Source organism: Rhinopithecus roxellana, chromosome 12 (assembly GCF_007565055.1).
Source record: "Rhinopithecus roxellana isolate Shanxi Qingling chromosome 12, ASM756505v1, whole genome shotgun sequence".
NCBI lineage: Eukaryota > Metazoa > Chordata > Mammalia > Primates > Cercopithecidae > Rhinopithecus > Rhinopithecus roxellana.
This window is the reverse complement of record NC_044560.1, coordinates 111107269-111128223: the sequence shown is the minus strand read 5'-3', so window position 1 is coordinate 111128223 and position 20955 is coordinate 111107269. Positions and strand designations below refer to the sequence as shown.

Below are 20955 nucleotides of genomic sequence, written 5' to 3'. Positions count from 1 at the left end.
GGACTTCTCTGGGTCCCTCCCGGGTTACGCTTCCTCACTTATATGGGGCTCACTCCCTTCTGTAAGCCAACGACTCCTCCTTGAGCAACTTCTGATACTTGTATGTCAGGCCTGGACCCTCTCAAATGTCCTGTCATGAAGGAGCATGTCTGATGTGCCGAGACTCTTTAAGAGTTTTACATTTGTTCTGTTGTTTCATCCTCACCAAACTGTTATTCTGTAAAGAAATGAGACGGTGGGGGGCGGTGACTCACGCCTATAATCCCAGCACTTTGGGAGGCCGAGGTGGGCAGATCACAAGATCAGGCGTTCAAGACCAGCCTGACAAACATGGTGAAACCCTGTCTCTACTAAAAATGCAAAAATTAGCCAGGTGTGGTGGCATGTGCCTGTAATCCCAGCTACTTGGGAGGCTGAATCAGGAGAATTGCTTGAACCTAGGAGGTGGAGGTTGCAGTGAGCCGAGATTACGGCATTGTACTCCAGCCTGGGCAACAGAGCAAGACTCTACCTCAAAAAAAAAGAAATGAGAATAATAAAAGCAAGACTATGTCTAGTGCTTACCATGTGGCAGTCCCTGTTTCAAGGGCTTCACACCACTCTCCAGGGAAGGGACTGTCACCATACCCATTGTACAGACAGGAAGCTGAGGCTCAAAGGGGAGGCCCAGGTTCAGAGCGGTGTTTAACAGCTTTGACCCTGGCACCAGAGAATGCCTGGGTTCAGTCCTGCCCCGTCCTCTGTGTGCCTTGGGACAAGGACTCTGTGAACCTCTGTGTTCACACTTGTCCAGTGGGATGGGTGGTGAGCATTCAGGAAGACTAGCCATATGCATGGGGCCTGGCCCAAGGCTCGTGTGGATCTTGCAATTGGTCTTGGTGGCACGAGCCTCCCAACCTGTCTCCACTGGTCCCTGCTACAGTCCTGCCTCTACTCTGCTGCAGAAGTCACCTATCTCAATCCCAGACTGGAGAGGGTGTCCCTTCTTTGTCCCCAGCCTTTGTTTCTCTATATGCCCTTGCTCTGCAGAGCCTGCCTTGCCCACAGCTCCACCTGTGCCCTCTCACACACATAGCTCATATCTTAGAGTCCCACCCAGACCCAGCACCCACCTCACCACTTCCAGGAAGCCTTCCTTGATCCCAGCACAGTTGGTTGATGGCTCTTGCAGTGGAGTTCCCCAGCTAGGGTCCCCTGCCCATGTGTCCTCCTCCCCCAGGCAACAGAGACATCCAGATGATCAGCTGTGGAGCCGACAAGAGCATCTACTTTCGCAGTGCCCAGCGGGTAGGGTGGCAAAGCTTCCTTGGGGGCTGGGGTGGGGGGTTATCGGGGCATTCTCTGAAGGTCCTGCCGGCCCTGCCAGGGTTCAGATGGATTACACTTTGTCCGTACCCACCACGTAGCAGAGAAAACCACCTTGTATGACATGGACATTGACATCACCCAGAAGTACGTGGCCGTGGCCTGCCAGGACCGCAATGTGAGGTAAGGGGTGGCCCTGGACCCTTAGCTGGCCTGGTCTGCCTTGTCCTAGGCTGTCTACTTTTCTCCCTCTGTTCCTCTGGTTCCCAAGAAGCTGGGAGGGGGTTGAGGAACCCAGCAGGTGTTCCTTCTTGGTTTTTTTGTTTGTTTGTTTGTTCGTTTTTTGAGGCAGAGTCTCGCTGTTGCCCAGGCTGGAATGCAGTGGTGCCATCTTAGCTCACTGCAACCTCCGCCTCTTGGGTTCAAGTATTCTCCTGCCTCAGCCTCCCAAATAGCTGGAATTACAGGCTTCCACCACCACGCCTAGCTAATTTTTTGTATTTTTAGTAGAGATGAGATTTCGCCATGTTGGCCAGGCTGGTCTCGAACTCCTGACCTCAGGTATTCGCCCACGTCAGCCTCCCAAAGTGCTGGGATTACAGGTGTGAGCCACACACCTGGCCACCAGCAAGTATTTTTAGAAGCTGGGCTCTCCCAGGCCTGGCCTCCAGGTCAGCAGAGGGCTTCCTTCTGGCTCTCCCTAGAGCTGATGTGGGATGACTAAGGTGCTGATGTGGCACATAAACTCCATCATTCACCCGTATTCCCTGAGTACCTAACTGGGCTGGATGGTGCTGGGATCATGGCAGTGGCCAGGATAGCCCCAGGCCCTCCTTCATGAAGCTCACAGTCCAGTAGAGGGGACATGGTCACCTCACAGCCACAGACAGTGACAGAGTAGTCAGAGATGGGGGAGCCCAGGATCCCTGCGGAGACACCTGACCCCACCTGGGGATCAAGCAGGACTTCCTGGAGGAAGAGACACCTGAGCCTGGGGAGGATGTGGAGGAGTGAGCCAGGGGGAGGCAGAGAGTGAGTGTGCAGGGGGCAAAGCAGTGCAGAGAGGCTCTGCACCCCCTTTCCAGTTCTTTCTCATGCAGTGCCAGGCACTGAGCTTGCAGTGTGTGGGGGAGATGGGCATTAACTCAGTGGGTACCCCAGGACACAACCTCAGCTTGAGATGGGGTTTCAGTTTCAGTCTAGGCATCAGATGGGGACAAGAGGTAGCAGGGGGCTTCCAGGGGAGGGGAGGACAACAAGACCCAGAGGATGAGGTGGTGGGGTAGGCGGGGCCCTGTTGGTCACAACACACCCCCACTTCCCCAGAGTCTACAACACTGTGAACGGGAAGCAGAAGAAGTGCTACAAGGGCTCCCAGGGTGACGAAGGGTCCTTGCTGAAGGTAAGGAGTTGGAGACCCCCGTCTGTCTGCTGCCCTGATGGGCCATCTATTGTGATGGCCCACACCTGAGACCTGTGGCCTTGGTCCTTCCTCAGTGCACTGCGCTGGCCAGCACCTTCTCAGGCCTGGTTAAACAAGGATGCTTGCGAGAGGGTGGGGAGGGTGACCCCAGCTGTGTTTCCTTTATTTACAGAGCCCTTCCCCAAGCGGGGCATCTAAGTGGGTTCCATTTTGAGTGGCAGCAGGGTATAATGGGAAGAATCAGAGGCATGGACTCCCCTCTTGGCTTGCCCACACCAGCCATGGGTCACTCAGGACAAGGGGGGACCTTCTCAGAGCCTCTGGTCTAGGACAGTTATGGATTCAGGCTCTGCCTCAGGCTGACTGTGTGACCTTGGGCAAGCATCATCTCTTGAGCCTGTTTCATCATCCCCTATAAAATGCACATGGACAGCTTGGCTCATAGACTTGTTCTCTGGAGGAGTTCAGTTTGCACACGTTCAGTGCTTAGCTCAGGGCCTGGCTACTGTTGTTACTGCTGAGGTGGTTGTTAATTTCTTCACCTGTCGAATGGGAGCGGGAGCTCCTGCCCTGCCAGGGTCCCATGTGCTGAGCATCCACCATGGGGGAGGGAGGGGCCCAGGCCTCATCATAAGGAAGAAGCAGGCAGCTGGAGTGACATGTGGGTCCCTTTCCTGGCAGGTCCATGTGGACCCCTCAGGCACCTTCCTGGCCACCAGCTGCTCTGACAAAAGCATCTCAGTGATTGACTTTTACTCAGGCGAGTGCATTGCCAAGATGTTTGGCCATTCAGGTGGGTCTACCTCTCTGCTTGGGAGGCCTCCTCACCGCCCTCCCCAACCCCCACTCCCAGCCTCTGACTCCAAAGGCAAGTGCAGCCTCTCTGCTTTCTTTGCAGAAATTATTACCAGCATGAAGTTCACTTATGACTGTCATCACTTGATCACAGTATCTGGAGACAGGTGGGATATGGACCATTGGGAGAGTTGTGGCTCAGATACCATGAGCACTGTTCTCAACCTGCCTGTGTAGAAAGCATTTCTGAGCTGCCCAGTTTGGATTGTGGGAGTCTTGGTGTCACACCCAGCCTTAAGTTCAAATCCCAGCTCTAAGCTGGACATGATAGCTCACACCTGTAACCCCAGCACTTTGGGTGGCTGAGGTGGATGGATCACTTGAGCTCAGGAGTTCGAGACCAGCCTGGGCAACATAGCAAAACCTCATCTCTACAAAAATGAGCTGGGTGTGGTCGTGTACAATTGTAGTCCCAGCTACTCAGGAGGGGGAAGATGGCTTGAACCTGGTAGGTAGAAGTTGCAGGGAGCACAGATCACGCCAGTGCACTCCAGCCTGGGTGACAGAGCAAGACCCTGTCTCAAAAAAAAAAAAAAAAAAAAACCTAAAAAGAAGAAACAAATCCCAGCCCTGTCACTTATTTTCGTGTCACCTTGAGCAGCTTATTTACCCTGAGCCTCAGTTTGCTCCCCTGTAAAAGACAACACCATTTACCTTAAAAATGGTGTGATGAGGCCAGGCGTGGTGGCTCACGCCTGTAATCCCAGCACTTTGGGAGGCCTAGGTGAGTTGATCACCTGAGGTCAGGAGTTCAAGACCAGCCTGGTCAACATAGAGAAATTGTGTCTCTACTAAAACTACAAAAATTAGCTGTGCGTGGTGGCAGGCGCCTGTAGTCCCAGCTACTCAGGAGGCTGAGGCATGAGAATGACTTGAACCTGGGAGGCAGAAGTTGCAGTGAGCGGAGATCGCGCCACTGCACCCTAGCCTGGGTAACAGGGCAAGACTCTCAAAAAAAAAAAAGAAAATTGTATGGTGAGAAATGAATGAGATGATATCCATACATTCTTTAGCACATGGGTGGTGCTCAAGGAAGTCCCTTTTGTCAACTCCCTTTGCTTTACCCCTGTTCTTCCCCACAGCCCCCTTCCTCAGGTCTTGAGGCCTCCAGAGCAGGCCCTGGTTTGCTGAGATGCCCCAGACCTGGGTCCAGGGCATGGATGTGGCGAGTCCAGCATCCCTGCACTAAGCGGATAGGGGTGTGTTTTCCAGGAGCATCTGGAGAATGGGGTCCAGGCTGTGGTGAGGGTGGCTTCAGGGTCAGCCACAGCAATAGCTCCCATGCTCACTCTTCCTCTGCCTTGCGTGTCTCTCTTTGGCCTCCACAGCTGTGTGTTCATCTGGCACCTGGGCCCGGAGATCACCAACTGCATGAAGCAGCACTTGCTGGAGATCAACCACCAGGAGCAGCAGCAGCACACAAAGGACAGGAAGCAGAATGGCCACCCCAGGTCCTGGCAGCCCCTGTCCTACCAGAGGAATGAGTCCCTGCTGGGGCCCCATGGAGTGATGCTGGGGATACAGCAGTGGCCAAGACAGCCCTGGGCCCTGCCCTTAGCACACTCACAGCTGGGTCGGGGAGACAGACTTTGAATATGCAGTTACAGTAATACATACAAAAAGGTTTGTGGGGTTTTTAAATTTTCATAAATAATAGAGACAGAGTCTTGCTGTGTTGCCCAGGCTCGTCTTGAACTCCTGGGCCCAAGTGATCCTCCCACCTTGGCCTCACAAAGTGCTGGGATCACAGATGTGAGCCACTGCACCTGGCCATGAGAAGGGTGTTGAAGTGGAAAAGCAAAGTGTTTGGCGAACCTCTGAGCACTGTGATGGGGGATGCCCCAAGTGGCTGTGGGAACAGAGCAGTCCCAGACCGGCCAGCCAAGGGGAAGGGTGGGTAGGGAGGGGGTCTGAGGGGAAGGCTGCAGTGGGACCGCAGTGTCCTCTTACTCCCACCTTAAAGCTGTAGCTTCACTTCTTTGAATCTTCTAAATATACTTCTTTCAAGTGTTTATGTAGCAAAGCCAGTTTTATTTGCAGATAACTCATGTTCTAGTTTTTGATTTGAGGTTTTGGTTTGGGTGTTGCTCATTTTGAGTGGGAGGTTTTTTAGTTTTTCTTCTCTCCTGCTGCTGGGTGTGTCTGTTTTTGCCATTGGCTCCATGTGGCTCCCAGGGCACTGTGGAGATCAGGCCTTAACAGGGGCCACTGGTCCTGAGGTCCTGAGGTGGTATTAGAGGTATCATCTTGGTTTTGAGACTCCTGCTCCACCCCTAAGCTATGAACCAGGGCCCTGGCTTCAGTGCCTACCTCATGCCAAGGGAGTTTTAGTTTCCTGTACTCGGGAGGAGCCACCATCATTGCTGCCACCTATAGGGAGCCCAACACAGGACTGCAGTCCCACTGTCTGCTTGGCTTTCCATCCCATTGCTGTGACCCTGAGAGAGTTTGTGTTCATTTGTAGTCTGGCCTTTGTTAATCTCATCTATTGTGGTGATGTGTTTCTAGTGGGGAGACAGTGTCAAGTGAGAGACTTGCCAGCACCATCTTGACCAGCAGCCAAGAATATGTTAACATGGAGCTTAGCACAGGGTCCGGCCCTAGGCAAGTCCCCACCACCAGCCCGTTTGCCTGTATTCTCTCCTTACCGTCCTCATTCCTGGCTTTAGGCAGGATACGTATGTGTCCACACCTAGTGATATTCGCTCCCTGAGCCCTGGAGAGCAGACAGAGGATGATCTGGAGGAAGAGTGTGAGCCAGAAGAGATGCTGAAGACACCATCCAAAGACAGCTTGGATCCAGGTTGGAAAAGGGGCCCTATTTTGAACTATGTCAGTGTAGGGAATCATTGCTGGGTTTTGCCCATGACTTTGTTTACAGGGCCTGGCACATATTAAAACTCAGGAGTTGACCAGGCGTGGTGGCTCACACCTATAATCCCAGCACTTTGGGAGGCCAAGGTGGGTGGATCACCTGAGGTCAGGAGTTCCAGACCAGCCTGACCAATATGGTGAAACCCTGTCTCAACTAAAAATACAAAAATTAGCCGGGCGTGGTGGCGTGTGTCCAGCTACTAGGGAGGCTGAGACAGGAAAATTGCTTGAACCTGGGAGGCAGAGGTTGCAGTGAGCCACTGTGCAGTGGCACTGTGCCACTGCACTCCAGCCTGGGTGACAGAGCAAGACTCCGTCTCAAAAATAATAATAATATAAATAAAATAAATAACACTCAGTAATCAGGCTTAGCATGGTGGCTCACACCTGGAATTTTAGCACTTTGGGAGGCTGAAATGGGAAGGTCACTTGAGGCCAGGAGATCGAGACCAGCCTGGGTAACACAGCGAGAGCCCATCTATGCAAAAAAAATTTAAAGAAATTAGCCGGGCATAGTGGCACACATCTGTAGTCCCAACTACATGGGAGGCTGAGGCAGGAGGATCACTTGAGGCCAGGAGTTTGAGACCAGCCTGGCACATACCAAGACCCCGTTCCTACAAAAAGAAAAAAATTAGCTGGGCCTGATGGTGCACACCTATATTACCAGCTACCTGGAAGGCTGAGGCAGGAAGATTGCTCGAGCCCAGGAATTCCAGGTTATAGTGAGCTATAATCACACCACTGCACTCCAGCCTGAACAATAGAGTGAGACCCTGTCTGTAGAAAAAGAAAGAAACTCAATAAACATATCAGTCAAGACTCTTTCAGTATAAAAGCAACCAGGCTTAAGTAAGGAAGAGAATTTTTTGGTACCTGAAAATTGGAGAGAATTAGCTTTCAGCGTGGCTGGACCCAGATAGACAGATGATGTTAATAGGAAGATTTTTTTTGTATCTTTTGGCTCTGCTTTTCTTCATGTTGGCTTTGCTGATGGACAGACTCTGCCTTTACTAGGGGAAAAGATACCCCCAGCAACTACAGGCTTATAAAACTCCATAGAGGCCGGGCGCGGTGGCTCAAGCCTGTAATCCCAGCACTTTGGGAGGCCGAGACCGGCAGATCATGAGGTCAGGAGATCGAGACCATCCTGGCTAACCCGGTGAAACCCCGTCTCTACTAAAAAAATAAAAAATAAAAAATTAGCCGGGCGAGGTGGCGGGCCCCTGTAGTCCCAGCTACTCGGGAGGCTGAGGCAGGAGAATGGCGTAAACCCGGGAGGCGGAGCTTGCAGTGAGCTGAGATCTGGCCACTGCACTCCAGCCTGGGCCACAGAGCGAGACTCCGTCTCAAAAAAAAAAAAAAAAAAAAAAACTCCATAGAGAATAGAACACCTCTTTCCTATAGTAGCTCAAGCAGAGTCTTAGGGTTGTGTGACTCATGTTCCTGGTATGACTGGTGTACCCACTTCTGAGCCAATTGCTGTAGCTGTCCACATCTGAGCATGTGATCACTTCTGAGGGCAGACTGTAGTCAGCTTCATCTACTCACACCACCTGACCAGGCATCAAAGATGTGTTTGAGGCTGGGTGCGGTGGCTCACGCCTGTAATCCCAGCACCCTGGGAGGCCAAGGCAGGTGGATCACCTGAGGTCAGGAGTTTGAGACCAGCCTGGCCAACATGGTGAAACCCCATCTCTGCTAAAAATACAAAAATTAGCTGGGCGTGATGGCGTGCATCGGTAATCCCAGCTACTTGGGAAACTGAGACAGGAGAATTACTTGAACCTGGGAAGTGGAGGTTGCAGTGAGCTGAGATTGTGCCATTGCACTCCAGCCTGGGTGACAAAGCAAGACTCCGTCTCAAAAAATAAATGAATAAGTAAAAATAAATAGAATTCTGTTGTGGATATTGTCCGAAATCTTTTTCCTCTACAAAGTCTCTCATCTACCTGTATATTGGTGAATACAAAGCAGAGGCCTCCGAAATTTTAAGGTATTCCCCTGCAGGTAGCCATTTAGGTTTCTTGATTTCACATCACTGTTAATGAGGCTATGGAGACAGAGACCACTCCTAGGCATCCTCAAAATGTGAGGGGTTATTTTTACTTTTATAAAGTTGTTTTATTATTTTATTTTTTTAATTTTATTTCACTTTTTTTGTTGCCCAGGTTGGAGTGCAATAGCACGATCATAGCTCACTATAGCCTTGACCTCCTGGGCTCAAGCAATTTTCCCTCCTCAGCCTGTGGAGTTGCTGGGACCACAGGCTCAAGCTACCACACCCAACTAAGTACGTATGTGTCAGGGGATGGTGTGTGTAGAGAAAAGGTCTCACTGTGTTGCCCAGGTGGTCTTGAACTCCTGGCCTCAAGTATCCTCCCACCTCAACCTCTCAAAGTGCAAGGTCAGGAGATCGAGACCATCCTGGCTAACACAGTGAAAACCCATCTCTACTAAAAATACAAAAAAAAAATTAGCCGGGTGTGGTGGCTCACGCCTGTAATCCCAGCACTTTGGGAGGCCGAGGCGGGTGGATCACAAGGTCAGGAGATCGAGACAATCCTGGCTAACACAATGAAACCCCGTCTCTACTAAAAATACAAAAAAATTAGCCAGGTGTGATGGCAGGCGCCTGTAGTCCCAGCTACTCGGGAGGCTGAGGCAGGAGAATGGCATGAACAGGAGGCAGAGCTTGCAGTGAGCCGAGAGCATGCCACTGTACTCCAGCCTGGGCGACGCAGCAAGACTCCGTCTCAAAAAAAAAAAAAAAAAAAAAATAGCCGGGCATGGTGGTGGGTGCCTGTAGTCCCAGCTACTTGGGAGGCTGAGGCAGGAGAATGGCATGAACCAAGGAGGCAGAGCTTCCAGTGAGCTGAGATCGCGCCACCGCACTCCAGCCTGGGTGACAGAGCGAGACTCTGTCTCAAGAGGGAAAAAAAAAGAGAACCCCAGAGTTCTCCAAACCCGGTTACTGCTCCACCCTACATTGCATTAGGCTCTCCGTTGTCCCCACACTTTTCCTGCCATCCTTTGGTAGTATTAAGCTTTGTCACCTCGGTCAGTCTTGTGAGTCAAATATCGTGTCCCACGGTTTAAGTTTGCATTTCCCTGACACCCGGTGCTGTTGAGCCTTCTGACCTCTGGGTTGTGGTGTTGCTTCTTTGGGGACTGCCCGGTTATGTATGTGGCCTGTTTGTTGGGATGTTTGTCCTCTTTTCATGGATTTTGTGTGTTTCTGTCCAGATCCTCGATGCCTGCTAACCAACGGCAAGCTGCCACTGTGGGCAAAGCGGCTGGTAAGTCTTCAGGGAGAGGGTTGCTCAGGGGCTGGCAGAGGAAACGCCTCCCCAGCTCTGCCTTCTGGAAGCCCTTTTTCCTTTCCATGTCTCTCTATTCTCTGGAGAAGCCCTGTCATCCTTCCAGGCTCAGTGAGACAGCTCTTTGTTCATGATCAGTGCCCTGTGCCAGGTATTGTTCTGGATGTCAGGGACACAACAGTGAACAAGGGAAACAAAAGCCTCTCCCTTCACAGGCTCACTTGCCTGTGTGGGTGAGGAACAGTGTCCCCATTAAATAAGTAAGTGACGTAGTATGTTGGGTGCTGATAAGTGCTGTGGAGGGAAAAGAATCGAGAAGGAAAATACGTCAGCCAGGTACACTGATGCGTCTCTGTGGTCCCAGCTACTCAGGAGGCTGAGGCGGGAGGATCATTTGAGCCCAGGAGGTTGAGGCTGTAGGGAACCGAGATGGCACCACTGGACTCCAGCCTAGGCAACAGAGTGAGGTCCTGTCTCAAAAAAGACAATAAGAACAGGGGCCCAGCACGGTGGTTCACACCTGTGATCCCAGCACTTTGAGAGGCCAAGGCAGGTAGATCGCTTGAGCCCAGGAGTTCAAGACCAGCCTGAGCAACATAGTGAGACCCCATCTCTACAAAAAATTTAAAAATTAGCCAGGCGTGGTGGTGCATACCTGTAGTCCCAACTACTCAGGAGGATGAAGTGGAAAGATTGCTTGGGCCAGGGAAGTCGAGGCTGCAGGGAACTGAGATGGCACCACAGCACTCTAGCCTGGGCAACAGAGCCAAGACCTTGTCTCATAAAAAAAATAAAAATAGAGAAAATAAGGAGTGTTAGGGGGTGGCAGTTTTAAGTAAACAGGAAAGGCCTCATTGGGAAAATGATATTTGATCAGAGTTGAAGCAAGTGAAACAGGCAGATACTGGGACGAATGTTCTAGTCATAACAGCCTATACCTGTAAAGGCCACGACGCTAGGAGCTCAAGACCAGCTTAGGCAACATAGTGAGACCCCCATCTCTACAAAAAATTAAAAATAGCCAGGCATGGCTGGGCACGGTGGCTCACACCTGTAATCCTAGCACTTTGGGAGGCTGAGGCTGGCGGATCATGAGGTCAGGAGGTCCAGACCATCCTAGCTAATACGGTGAAACCCTGTCTCTAGTAAAAACACAAAAAATTAGCCGGGCATGGCAGTGGGCGCCTGTAGTCCCAGCTACTCAGGAGGCTGAGGCAGGAGAATGGCGTGAACCCAGGAGGCGGAGCTTGCAGTGAGCCGAGATCGCGCCACTGCACTCCAGCCTGGGTGACAGAGCAAGACTCCGTCTCAAAAAAAAAATAGCCAGGCATGGTGGTGCACACCCATAGTCCCAGCTACTCAGGGGACTGAGGCAGGAGGATCGCTTCAGCCCAGGAGTTGGAGGCTGCAGCGATTGTGCTACTGCACTCCAGCTTGGACAGCAGCGCGAGACCTTGTCTCTTAAAAAAAAAGAGGCTGGTGCCGTCGCTCACGCCTGTAATCCCGGCACTTTGGGAGGCCGAGGCGGGTGTATTCCGAGGTCAAAAGATTGAGACCATCCTGACCGACATGGTAAAACCCCGTCTCTACTGAAAATAGAAAAATTAGCTGGTCATGGTTGTGTGTGCCTGTAGTCCCAACTTCTCAGGAGGCTGAGGCAGGAGAATCACTTGAACCCAGGAGGCGGAGGTTGCAGTGAACCGACATCATGCCACTACACTCCAGCCTGGCGACAGAGTAAGACTCCGTATCAAAAAAAAGAAAAAGAGAAGAGAAAGACAATGTGGATTATAAGAGACAGAATAAGAGAGGTGAATGAAGGATGATCCCAAGGTTGGGGCCTGAGCAACTGGAAAAAACAACTGAAACAGGGAAGCTTTAGGAGGAGCAGGTTTGTGTGGAGGAAATGAGGAGTTGAGTTGTCAGCATGTTAACTTTGAAATACCTACCAGACATCCATACAGAGATGTAGAGCAATCGCATGTGCAATTCTGAAGTTTCAGAGAAAAGTTCATGAATCCCAGCTGGGCATTCCCAGCACTTTGGGAGGCCGAAGCAGGATTTCTTGAGCCCAGGGGTTTGAGACCAGCCTGGGCAACATAGTGAGAGTCCACCTCTACCAAAAACCAACAAAATGGGCTGGGCACAGTGGCTCATGCCTGTAATCCCAGCACTTTGGGCCAAGGCGGGCGGATCACTTAAGGTCAGCAGTTTGAGACCAGCCTGGCCAAAATGGCAAAACCCCATCTCTACTAAAAACACAAAAATTAGCCAGGTGTGGTGGTGCTGCTCTGGAGGCTGAGACAGGAGAATTGCTTGAAACTGGGAGGTGGAGGTTGCAGTGAGCCAAGGTCGCGCCACTGCACTCCCTCCTGGGAGACAGAGCAAGACTTCATCTCAAAAACAACAACAACAAAAAAAGAGAAAGGTTCATGCTGGAGATACGTACCTGGAAGTTGTTTCTGAATGGTATTGAAAGCCAGGAGCCCGGATGGGCTGTGTGAAATGTCTGTGGCGCTCCCCTCAGTGAGTGAGCACTCAGCCGGGTGCCTGACTGTCCCATATCCTTCAAGCTAGGGGATGATGATGTGGCAGATGGCTCAGCCTTCCATGCCAAGCGCAGCTACCAGCCCCACGGCCGCTGGGCAGAGCGGGCTGGCCAAGAGCCCCTCAAGACCATCCTGGATGCCCAGGACCTGGATTGCTACTTTACCCCCATGAAGCCCGAGAGTCTGGAGAACTCCATTCTGGATTCAGTGGAGCCACAGAGCCTGGCCAGCCTGCTGAGTGAGGTACGCACTTCCCCCACAGCCTGGCCTGTAGCCCTGGCACTGTGACGGCCCCCGGGCCTGGCGCCTCAGGCTGACTCCCATTCCATGGGGGCAGGGAGGATTACATGAGGCGGTAAAGGGTAGGAGGGTGAGCCCCGGGACTGTTGCACAGCAAGACTTCCTAGGGCAGACAGGGAGTCGTTGGAAAGTGAGTCACTTGGGGGTTAAGAGCTTGGATGCTAGAGCAGGCTTGTACCCAAGTGGGGGACATTTGGGTAGATGGAGCCCTGACCCTACCCATTCCTGTTGTGTGACGTTGAGTAAGAGGCTTACCTCTCTGGGCTTCAGTCGTCTAAAAAGTAGTCATAATGGGGCCAGGGGCAGTGACTAACACCTCTAATCTCAGCATTTGGGGAGGCCAAGGCAGGAGGATTACTTAACGATCACTTGAGTTCAAGGCCAGCCTGGGCAACATAGCAAAATCCCACCTCTACAAAAATATTTTTTAAATTGTTTTGTTTTGTTTTGTTTTCTTTAAAAAAAAAAAAAAAAAACTTTTAAATGGTAATAACAATCTCTTCTGCCCCAGAGGGCTTTTACAGGAATCCATGCTTAAGCATAGGGCCTGGGCTCTTAGAGGTGCCCGTGCAACTTTAGCTCTTACTCTACTATTTTCCAAACAAAATTCCTTTTTATTCTATCCTATAATTTGTCATCTTTATTGGGGTACAATATACATCCAGTAACATGCACAGATTTTAGGTATACAGCTTGATGAACTATCTGTGTAATTCATATACGTCCACTACCCTGGGTAAAATCTGGAGTGTGTTCTACCTCCTAGAAGGTTTCTGCCCCTCCAAGTCAGGTCCCTGCATCAGGATAACCAGTATTCTGACCTCTAACCAAGGACTGGGTTTCCTATTATTGAACTTCATATAAATAGACACGTAGAGGGTTGGACCTCCTATTTTTGGTGCCATACCTCTTCCTCATCTATAAAGGGACTGATAATGCAGGGGCAGCCCAGGACAAGCTGGTTGTGAGCAGAGTGTGTGGCACAGGCCCTGGGTCACAGCCTCCAGCAGCCAGCATGGTTCCTGGCATAATAGTGGCCCCAGCCATGGCTGCTTCAGAATGGCTGTGCTGTCTTCCCCATAGTCAGAGAGTCCCCAGGAAGCTGGCCGTGGGCACCCCTCCTTCCTCCCCCAACAGAAGGAATCATCTGAGGCCAGTGAGCTCATCCTCTACTCTCTGGAGGCAGAAGTGACAGTCACAGGGACAGACAGGTGGGTGTCCTTTCTACTAAAGGAGCTTTAGTTGGAGGAAGCCCCAGCTGATAGCTGCACCCTGGAAGAACTGTTCTCTGCCTTCCCAGTGGGCTTGTGGGAGTGGGGACAGTTGTGGCCTGCATGGGGCAGGAGCCCAGCCTTAGTTCCTTGGTTCCAGGTGGGGTACAGGAGGGCCTGACCTGGGGGAAGGAGGGGACATTTGGAGGAGGCGGGGAGGCTGAGGCAGTGCTCCTGCAGGAGCAGCAGGTACGGGTGCCTAGGGGCTCCAGGTGGAGCTGGCTATTGAGTCTCTAGCTGAAGTTCTTATTCTCTCTCTGCCCCCACTGGCACTGCAGCCAGTATTGTGGGAAGGAGGCGGAGGTCAGGCCTGGAGACCAGCAGGGCAACTCCTACCTCAGGGTGTCCTCTGACAGCCCAAACGACCAGAGCCCGCCTGAGGGTGAGTGCACGGCAGGCAGGGACCCTGTGACAGTCTGTGCGTTCAGCCAGGCCCCTTGCTGGGCACCACTGGTGACTTTGACCCAGTACTGAAGCTCAGAGTCTGTCAAGGAAGACACATGTGGTCCCAGCTGCTGCCTGAGGATTCTGGGCCCAGCTGCCTACAGCTGAGAGTCCAGCTCTGCCACCTCCTTGATGTGGAACTTCCCTCATTCATAAAACGGTGGGTGGGTGCTCTTATCATCCCTCCTCCAGATGGGGAAACTGAGCCCAGGGAAACATAGCCCTGGCCCTGGCTCACCTGAATGGTCAGGCTGTGGGCTCCTGACCCCAACTCTCTCCTTCAGACTCGGGGGAGTCAGAGGCCGACTTGGAATGCAGCTTCGCGGCCATCCACTCCCCAGCTCCGCCTCCTGACCCCGCCCCTCGGTTTGCCACGTTGCTGCCCCATTTCCCAGGTAAGCAGGGGCCAGACACACAGGGGAATCGCTGCTCGGGCCTGGCTTAGGGCCAGTCACAGTGTCTAAGCACAGGCCCTGCACTTGGAGCCCACTGAGCCTGGAACACGGGCATCCCTGCTTCTCAGCCTGCAGGCAACAGGGCAGGGATGGGTGGGGCCTGCTTTCTACATTTCAGGTGGCGTCTGCTGTGACTCATGGTGTTGGTTCCTCTTGTCCCTCCCCTCCTTCCCTGTCAGGATGCGCAGGTCCCACAGAAGATGAGCTGTCCCTGCCCGAGGGACCCAGCGTCCCCAGCAGCTCCCTACCCCAGACTCCAGAGCAGGAGAAGTTCCTCCGCCACCACTTCGAGACACTGACTGAGTCCCCCTGCAGAGGTAGGACCCTGCCTCACCCGCACCTGCCAAGGCCATCTGTGCAGCCTGGGCACAGCATTGGTGTCCCTGGAGTTGGCTCCCCAGCAGGGCCGGGAGGGTGAGTGGAGAACACCTGCTCCGTTTTTTTTTGTTTTGTTTTTTTTTTTTTTTGAGACAGTCTCACTCTGTTGCTCAGGCTGGAGTGCAGTGGTGCAATCTCGGCTCCCTGCAACCTCCAACTCCCTGGTTCAAGCGATTCTCCTGCCTCAGCCTCCCGAGTAGCTGGGATTACAGGCGCACACCACCAAGCCTTGCTGATTTTTTGTATTTTTAGTAGAGATAAAGTTTCACCATGTTGGCCAGACTGGTCTCGAACTCCTGGCCTCAGGTGACCCGCCCGCCTTGGCCTCCCAAAGTGCTGGGATTATAGTTGTGAGCCACCGTGCCTGGCCTGTTGCTTCACTCTTGACCTAAGCCTCACGATGCCTCCTTGCCCACTGCCCCTGCTTGTACCCTGTGTCTGCACATAAGGGTTTCTGGGGATTGCCCCACTGGGCTGTTGGCTGGCCTGGGGCCGGGGCTGCTTGGCAGGAAGGGTTATGAGGGTCACCTGGGGATGTTCCCCTAGAGCTCTTCCCTGCAGCTCTGGGAGACGTGGAGGCCTCTGAAGCTGAAGAGTACTTCTTCAACCCACGCCTGAGCATCTCCACGCAGTTCCTCTCAAGCCTCCAGAAGGCATCCAGGTAGAAGCTGGCCAAGCACAGCCCACCCTCTGGCTCCTTGACTGCCCCGGAGCAAGCTGAATGAGAATCATTCCCCCTGCTCTCCTTCCTATAGGTTCACCCACACCTTCCCTCCCCGGGCAACCCAGCGCCTCGTGAAGTCTCCAGAGGTCAAACCCATGGACCGAGGCGGAAGCCAGCCCAGAGCAGATACTGGCTACGCCTCCCTAGACGGGACCCACGTGAGTACTGGGGCCACCTCCCTCAGGGCATGGGGCTGGGAACCCCGAGGTCTTGTCCTCACCTCAGAGCTGTGCCTACAGGTCCTCGCTGCAGGGAAGGCTGAAGAGACCCTGGAGGCCTGGCGCCCACCACGTGAGTGTCCCAGTCCCAGACGGACAACCCTGGGTTTCTCAGCAAGGGGCCGGATGTCCAGCCGAGCTGTGGGGCAGGGGGGGCCCTAGCCGTCAGCTCTGTGTAGGGGAGTCAGTGCCATCTGCTTTCATTACAGCCCCCTGCCTTACGAGCCTGGCGTCCTGTGTCCCTGCCTCCGTGCTGCCCACAGACAGGAAGCTCCCAACGCCCACTTCTGCGCCCACCCCAGGCCTGGCTCAGGGTGTCCACACCCCCTCCACCTGTTCCTACATGGAGGCCACTGCCAGCTCCCGTGCCAGGATATCACGCAGCATCTCCCTCGGTGACAGTGAGGGCCCTATCGTGGCCACGCTGGCCCAGCCCCTCCGTAGGCCATCGTCTGTTGGGGAGCTGGCCTCTCTGGGCCAGGAGCTTCAGGCCATCACCGCTGCAGCAACACCCAATTTGGGCAGCGAGGGCCAAGAGCCTGCCCTGCATTCCTGGGGCAACCACGAGGCCCGGGCCAACCTGAGACTGACCCTGTCAAGTGTCTGTGACGGGCTCTTGCTGCCCCCTGTGGATGCCCAGCCTGGCGTCACCATCCCAGCAGTGAGCTTCCCAGCCCCTAGCCCCATGGACGAGAGCACCCTGAGGCTCCATGGCTCTGCCTTTCGCCCAAGTCTCCCAGCTCCTGAGTCCCCTGGCCTTCCTGCCCACCCCAGTAGCCCCCAGCTTCCAGAGGCCAGGCCTGGCATCCCTGGCGGCACTGCCTCCCTCCTGGAGTCCACCTCTGGTGAGTACAGCCCTGGAGCAAGGACTGTCCCCTAAGCTCATCCTGTGTGCTAGCTGGCTCAGCTTCAAAGATGGACACTTGACCTGCCCGCAGGAACTGTGTCATTCATTCATTCGTTCATTAACTTTAATAAGCATTACATGTTGGGCTTTGTGCTAGACCCTGGGACATGGGACATGGTGGTAGACAAAACAGAGACTTGACATCTTCATTGGGGGCAATGCCCAGACTAAACCTTTACAGAACCCGTCATATGTATCACAAAGTGACACATGCTCAGGAGGGATAGAGGAGGGCGAGGGAGTGCAGGGTGTGGATGGGTTGGATTACAAACCAGAGGACGAGAAGAGGCTTCAGGGAAGAGGCTGCATTGGAGCAGAGACCTGTGGGAGTGAAGGGGAGGGAGCCTTGGGGACCCAGAGAAGAGTTCCAGACAGAAGGACAGCATGGAGTCCACCCAACTACCCTGGCAGCTCACACCAATGGAATGCAGCTCATCTTGCTCATTCCCTCCTCTCTACCTCAGGTGTACTTGGTCTATTCCAGGGCAGCCCTGCCCGCTGGAGTGAGCCCTGGGTGCCGGCTGAAGCCCTGCCCCCGTCCCCCCTTGAGCTGAACAGGGTAGGGAACATCTTGCACAGGCTGCAGACCACCTTCCAAGAAGCCCTCGACCTTTACCGTGTGGTGAGCCAAACCCCAGAGTCGGGAAAGGGTTGAGGGGTCTCTTGGGACCGCCTGGCCTTGGTGGCCCCTGACAAGGCTGGCATCCCTTGCAGTTGATCTCCAGTGGCCAGGTGGACACCAGGCAGCAGCAGGCACGGACTGAGCTGGTCTCCACCTTCCTGTGGATCCACAGTCAGCTGGAGGCCGAATGCCTGGTGGGGACCAGTGTGGCCCCAGCCCAGGCCCTGCCCAGCCCAGGACCCCCCTCCCCACCGACGCTGTGCCCTCTGGCCAGCCCAGACCTGCAGGCCCTGCTGGAACACTACTCGGAGCTGCTGGTGCAGGCTGTACGGAGGAAGGCACGGGGCCACTGAGGGTGCAGCCCCTCCACCACAGCCCTGCTGCTTCTGAGGACTTAGGTATTTTAAGCGAATAAACTGACAGCTTGGAGGAATGGTTCCTGGTGTCTGTTTGGGCCTATGCACAAAGCCCTCTTCAGGTGGAAGCAGGGAGGGAGGGTAGAGGGTGATGCCCAGAGGACTCGTGTCTGTCAGTGGAGAGCACAGGACCAGCATTCCCAGGAAGTTCAGGAACTGTAGCCATGATCAGGGCCGGTCCTCCCACACTGCCCACAGAGCTGCCGCAGACCAATGTGAGGTGCTTACCCAGTGGGGCCCAGTTGTGCCCCGGGGAGGAGCCAGCCCCTCCCTCTTACCTGCCCCCTGCCAGTGCCTGAGAACTCACTGGAGCTGCTGTGATCACCATGTGCCTACCTTGCCCAGCAGCCCATGCTTTGCCACATCACGGCTCGGGGCCTCTGGGCCAAGGCCACAGTAGATGCCACAAGGTCCAGGGTGGTGGTGTCCCCATCTGCAACAGGGGAAGCTGAGGACCCATGAACAGGCTTGCCCAAGCTGGGTATGGTGGCCTGCACTTATAATCCTGGCTACTCAGGAGGCTGAGGTGGGAGAATCGCTTGAGGCCAGGAGTTTGAGACCAGCCTGGGCAACTTGGTGAAACCCCATCTTTTTATTTATTTATTTTTGTTTTTGAGATGGAATCTTGCTCTGTCACCCAGGCTAGAGTGCAGTAGTGTGATCTCGGCTCACTGCAAACTCTACCTCCCAGGTTCAAGCGATTCTCCTGCCTCAGCCTCCCAAGTAGCTGGGATTACAGGTGCCCACCACCATACCCAGCTGATTTTTGTATCTTTAGTAGAGATGGGGTTTTGCCATGTTGGCCAGACTGGTCTCGAACTCCTGACCTTGGGTAATACACCCACCTCGGCCTCCCAAAGTGCTGGGATTACAGGCATGAGCCACCGCACCTGGCCAAAACCCCATCTCTTTAAACAAAACAAAGTAAAACAAGAAACCCAGGCAGGCTTGCCCACTGTATGATCCTGGCAGCAGGCCCAGGCCACCAGCAGCTGGGACAGATAACTGCTTCCCCTTCAGGAGTTCTACATTCCATGAGCTCCCGGCACTGGTACCAGCTACCCCAGGCAGCAGGCATCTGGCCACATGGAGTGTCTGCTAAAAAAGCCACTCTTGGCTGGGTGCAGTGGCTCACGCCTGTAATCCCAGCACTTTGGGAAGCCCAGGTGGGTGGATCACCTGAGGTCAGGAGTTCTAGACCAGCCTGGCCAACATGGTGAAACCCCGTCTCTACTAAAAATACAAAAATTAGTCAGGTGTGGTGGCGGGCGCCTGTAATCCTGGCTACTTGGGTGGCTGAGTCAAGGAGAATCACTTAAACCTGGGAGGCGGGGGTTGCAGTGAGCCAGAATTGCACCATTGTACTCCAGCCTGGGTGACCAGCAAAACTCCATCTCAAAAAAAAAGCCACTCTTGTAAATACAACAGACATTCCCAATGTCCCAAGTCACTATAGGAAGGAAGCCAGCAGGGGCTTGCCTAAACCCCACACCCCTGCCATGCTCTTTGAGCACCTCCCTGCTCAGCCAGGCTCACACAGCTAAGACTCACCTAAATTTGCCTGGTGGCAGAGCTGGACCCTTCAACACAAGGACATGGTTCTCTGTTTCCATGACATGACACACATCAGGACCAATCTTGCAGTTCAAAACATTTTGCCGGGCGCAGTGGCTTACGCCTGTAATCCGAACACTTTGGGAGGCCAACATGGGCGGATCACCTGAGGTCAGGAGTTCGAGATCAGTCTGGCCAATGTGGCGAAACCCCATCTCCCCATCTCTACTAAAAATACAAAAATTAGCTGGGGTGTGGTGGTGCACACCTGTAGTCCCAGCCACTCAGGAGGTTGAGGCAGGAGAATCGCTCGAACCCAAGGAGGCAGAGGTTGCAGTGAGCTGAGATCACGCCATATTATACTCCAGCCTGGGTGACATAGCAAGTCAAAAAAAAAAAAAAAATCCTGCCAGTTCGCACCCGGGTGCCGGGCACTGTAATGGAAGGAACATCAGGTGTTGCACCTGCCCTCATGGCCACTCACCTTCTATACAGGGAAACAGATTCAGGAATTAGAGCTCTGTAATTCTAGGTAGGCTGGGGAGATCCATTGCTGGTGAAGGGTCAGGGAAAGCCTTTCCGAGGTGACATTTGGGCTGAAGCTTGATAGAGGACATACCAGGAACACGTCCAGGCTGACAGCACAGCCAGTGCACAGGCCCGGGGCAGCCACACGTGATCTGTGTGGAAGGAAGAGGGGCAAAGCCAGGACAGCTCGAATGGAGTGAGCAAGGGTAGGGCAGGAGATGAGGTGTGAGGAGGAGCAGGGCCCCACCAGGCAGGGCCGGCCTTGTTGCTTCATGACATTTAAGTCCAAGGAACATCCAGAACAGTTTTTTGTTTTTCTGGGTTTGTTTCTAAATCTCTGCTCTTAATGTTTGGGGGATGTCTGGTGTTGCTTATTTCTCACGACTCCTTGCCTCAGGGAGTCCAGGTGGTCCAGAACTTGGACCACCTGCCTAGGCCTAGGCCCACCTGCCTAGTTCAGCCACCATTGCCCAAAACCTTGCCCAACATCCCTGGGCAAAGCTTGGTGTCCAGCCCCCTACGCCCCGGACACCAGGAGACCACCTCGGGCCTCTGTCACTCATGGAATCACCCTTCCTTCCAACCTGTATCATAGTAAAGCCTTCCGCTCCAAGGAGTAAACGCCTGGCTTTCAGGGCCCAAGATGGAAGGATGTTGGTTACCCTTGATGTCATCATGCACCTGGCCTCTTCCTCTCCTGCTCTATCATCCTCTGTGAGCAAGCTTCAGTCTCCAGCTTATGGCCTCATGGTTGCAACACGGCTGCTGTGGCACCCAGCAGCACACCCTCAGGTGGTGTCTCCATTTTGCAA

General features: G+C 53.7%; 1 protein-coding gene across 3 annotated transcripts in view; it reads left to right on the top strand.

The window, feature by feature from the left end:
* WDR62 (WD repeat domain 62) overlaps positions 1–18078 on the top strand; it is a 51740-nt gene extending 33662 nt beyond the window's left edge. For 2 of the 3 annotated variants that reach the window (XM_030942554.1, XM_010368802.2), the window contains exons 14-32: positions 1220–1287; positions 1367–1488; positions 2632–2707; positions 3410–3521; positions 3627–3690; positions 4912–5034; positions 6253–6386; positions 9704–9756; positions 12351–12569; positions 13710–13837; positions 14176–14279; positions 14626–14736; positions 14976–15113; positions 15721–15835; positions 15930–16056; positions 16138–16189; positions 16326–16961; positions 17488–17645; positions 17738–18078. In XM_030942554.1, the coding sequence (XP_030798414.1) occupies positions 1220–1287; positions 1367–1488; positions 2632–2707; positions 3410–3521; positions 3627–3690; positions 4912–5034; positions 6253–6386; positions 9704–9756; positions 12351–12569; positions 13710–13837; positions 14176–14279; positions 14626–14736; positions 14976–15113; positions 15721–15835; positions 15930–16056; positions 16138–16189; positions 16326–16961; positions 17488–17645; positions 17738–17998 (2801 nt within the window). In that variant the 3' untranslated portion in view covers positions 17999–18078. The remainder of the gene's footprint in view (positions 1–1219; positions 1288–1366; positions 1489–2631; positions 2708–3409; positions 3522–3626; positions 3691–4911; positions 5035–6252; positions 6387–9703; positions 9757–12350; positions 12570–13709; positions 13838–14175; positions 14280–14625; positions 14737–14975; positions 15114–15720; positions 15836–15929; positions 16057–16137; positions 16190–16325; positions 16962–17487; positions 17646–17737) is intronic. The other variant, XM_010368803.2, reaches the window with a different exon arrangement.
* The last annotated feature ends 2877 nt before the right edge of the window (positions 18079–20955 follow it).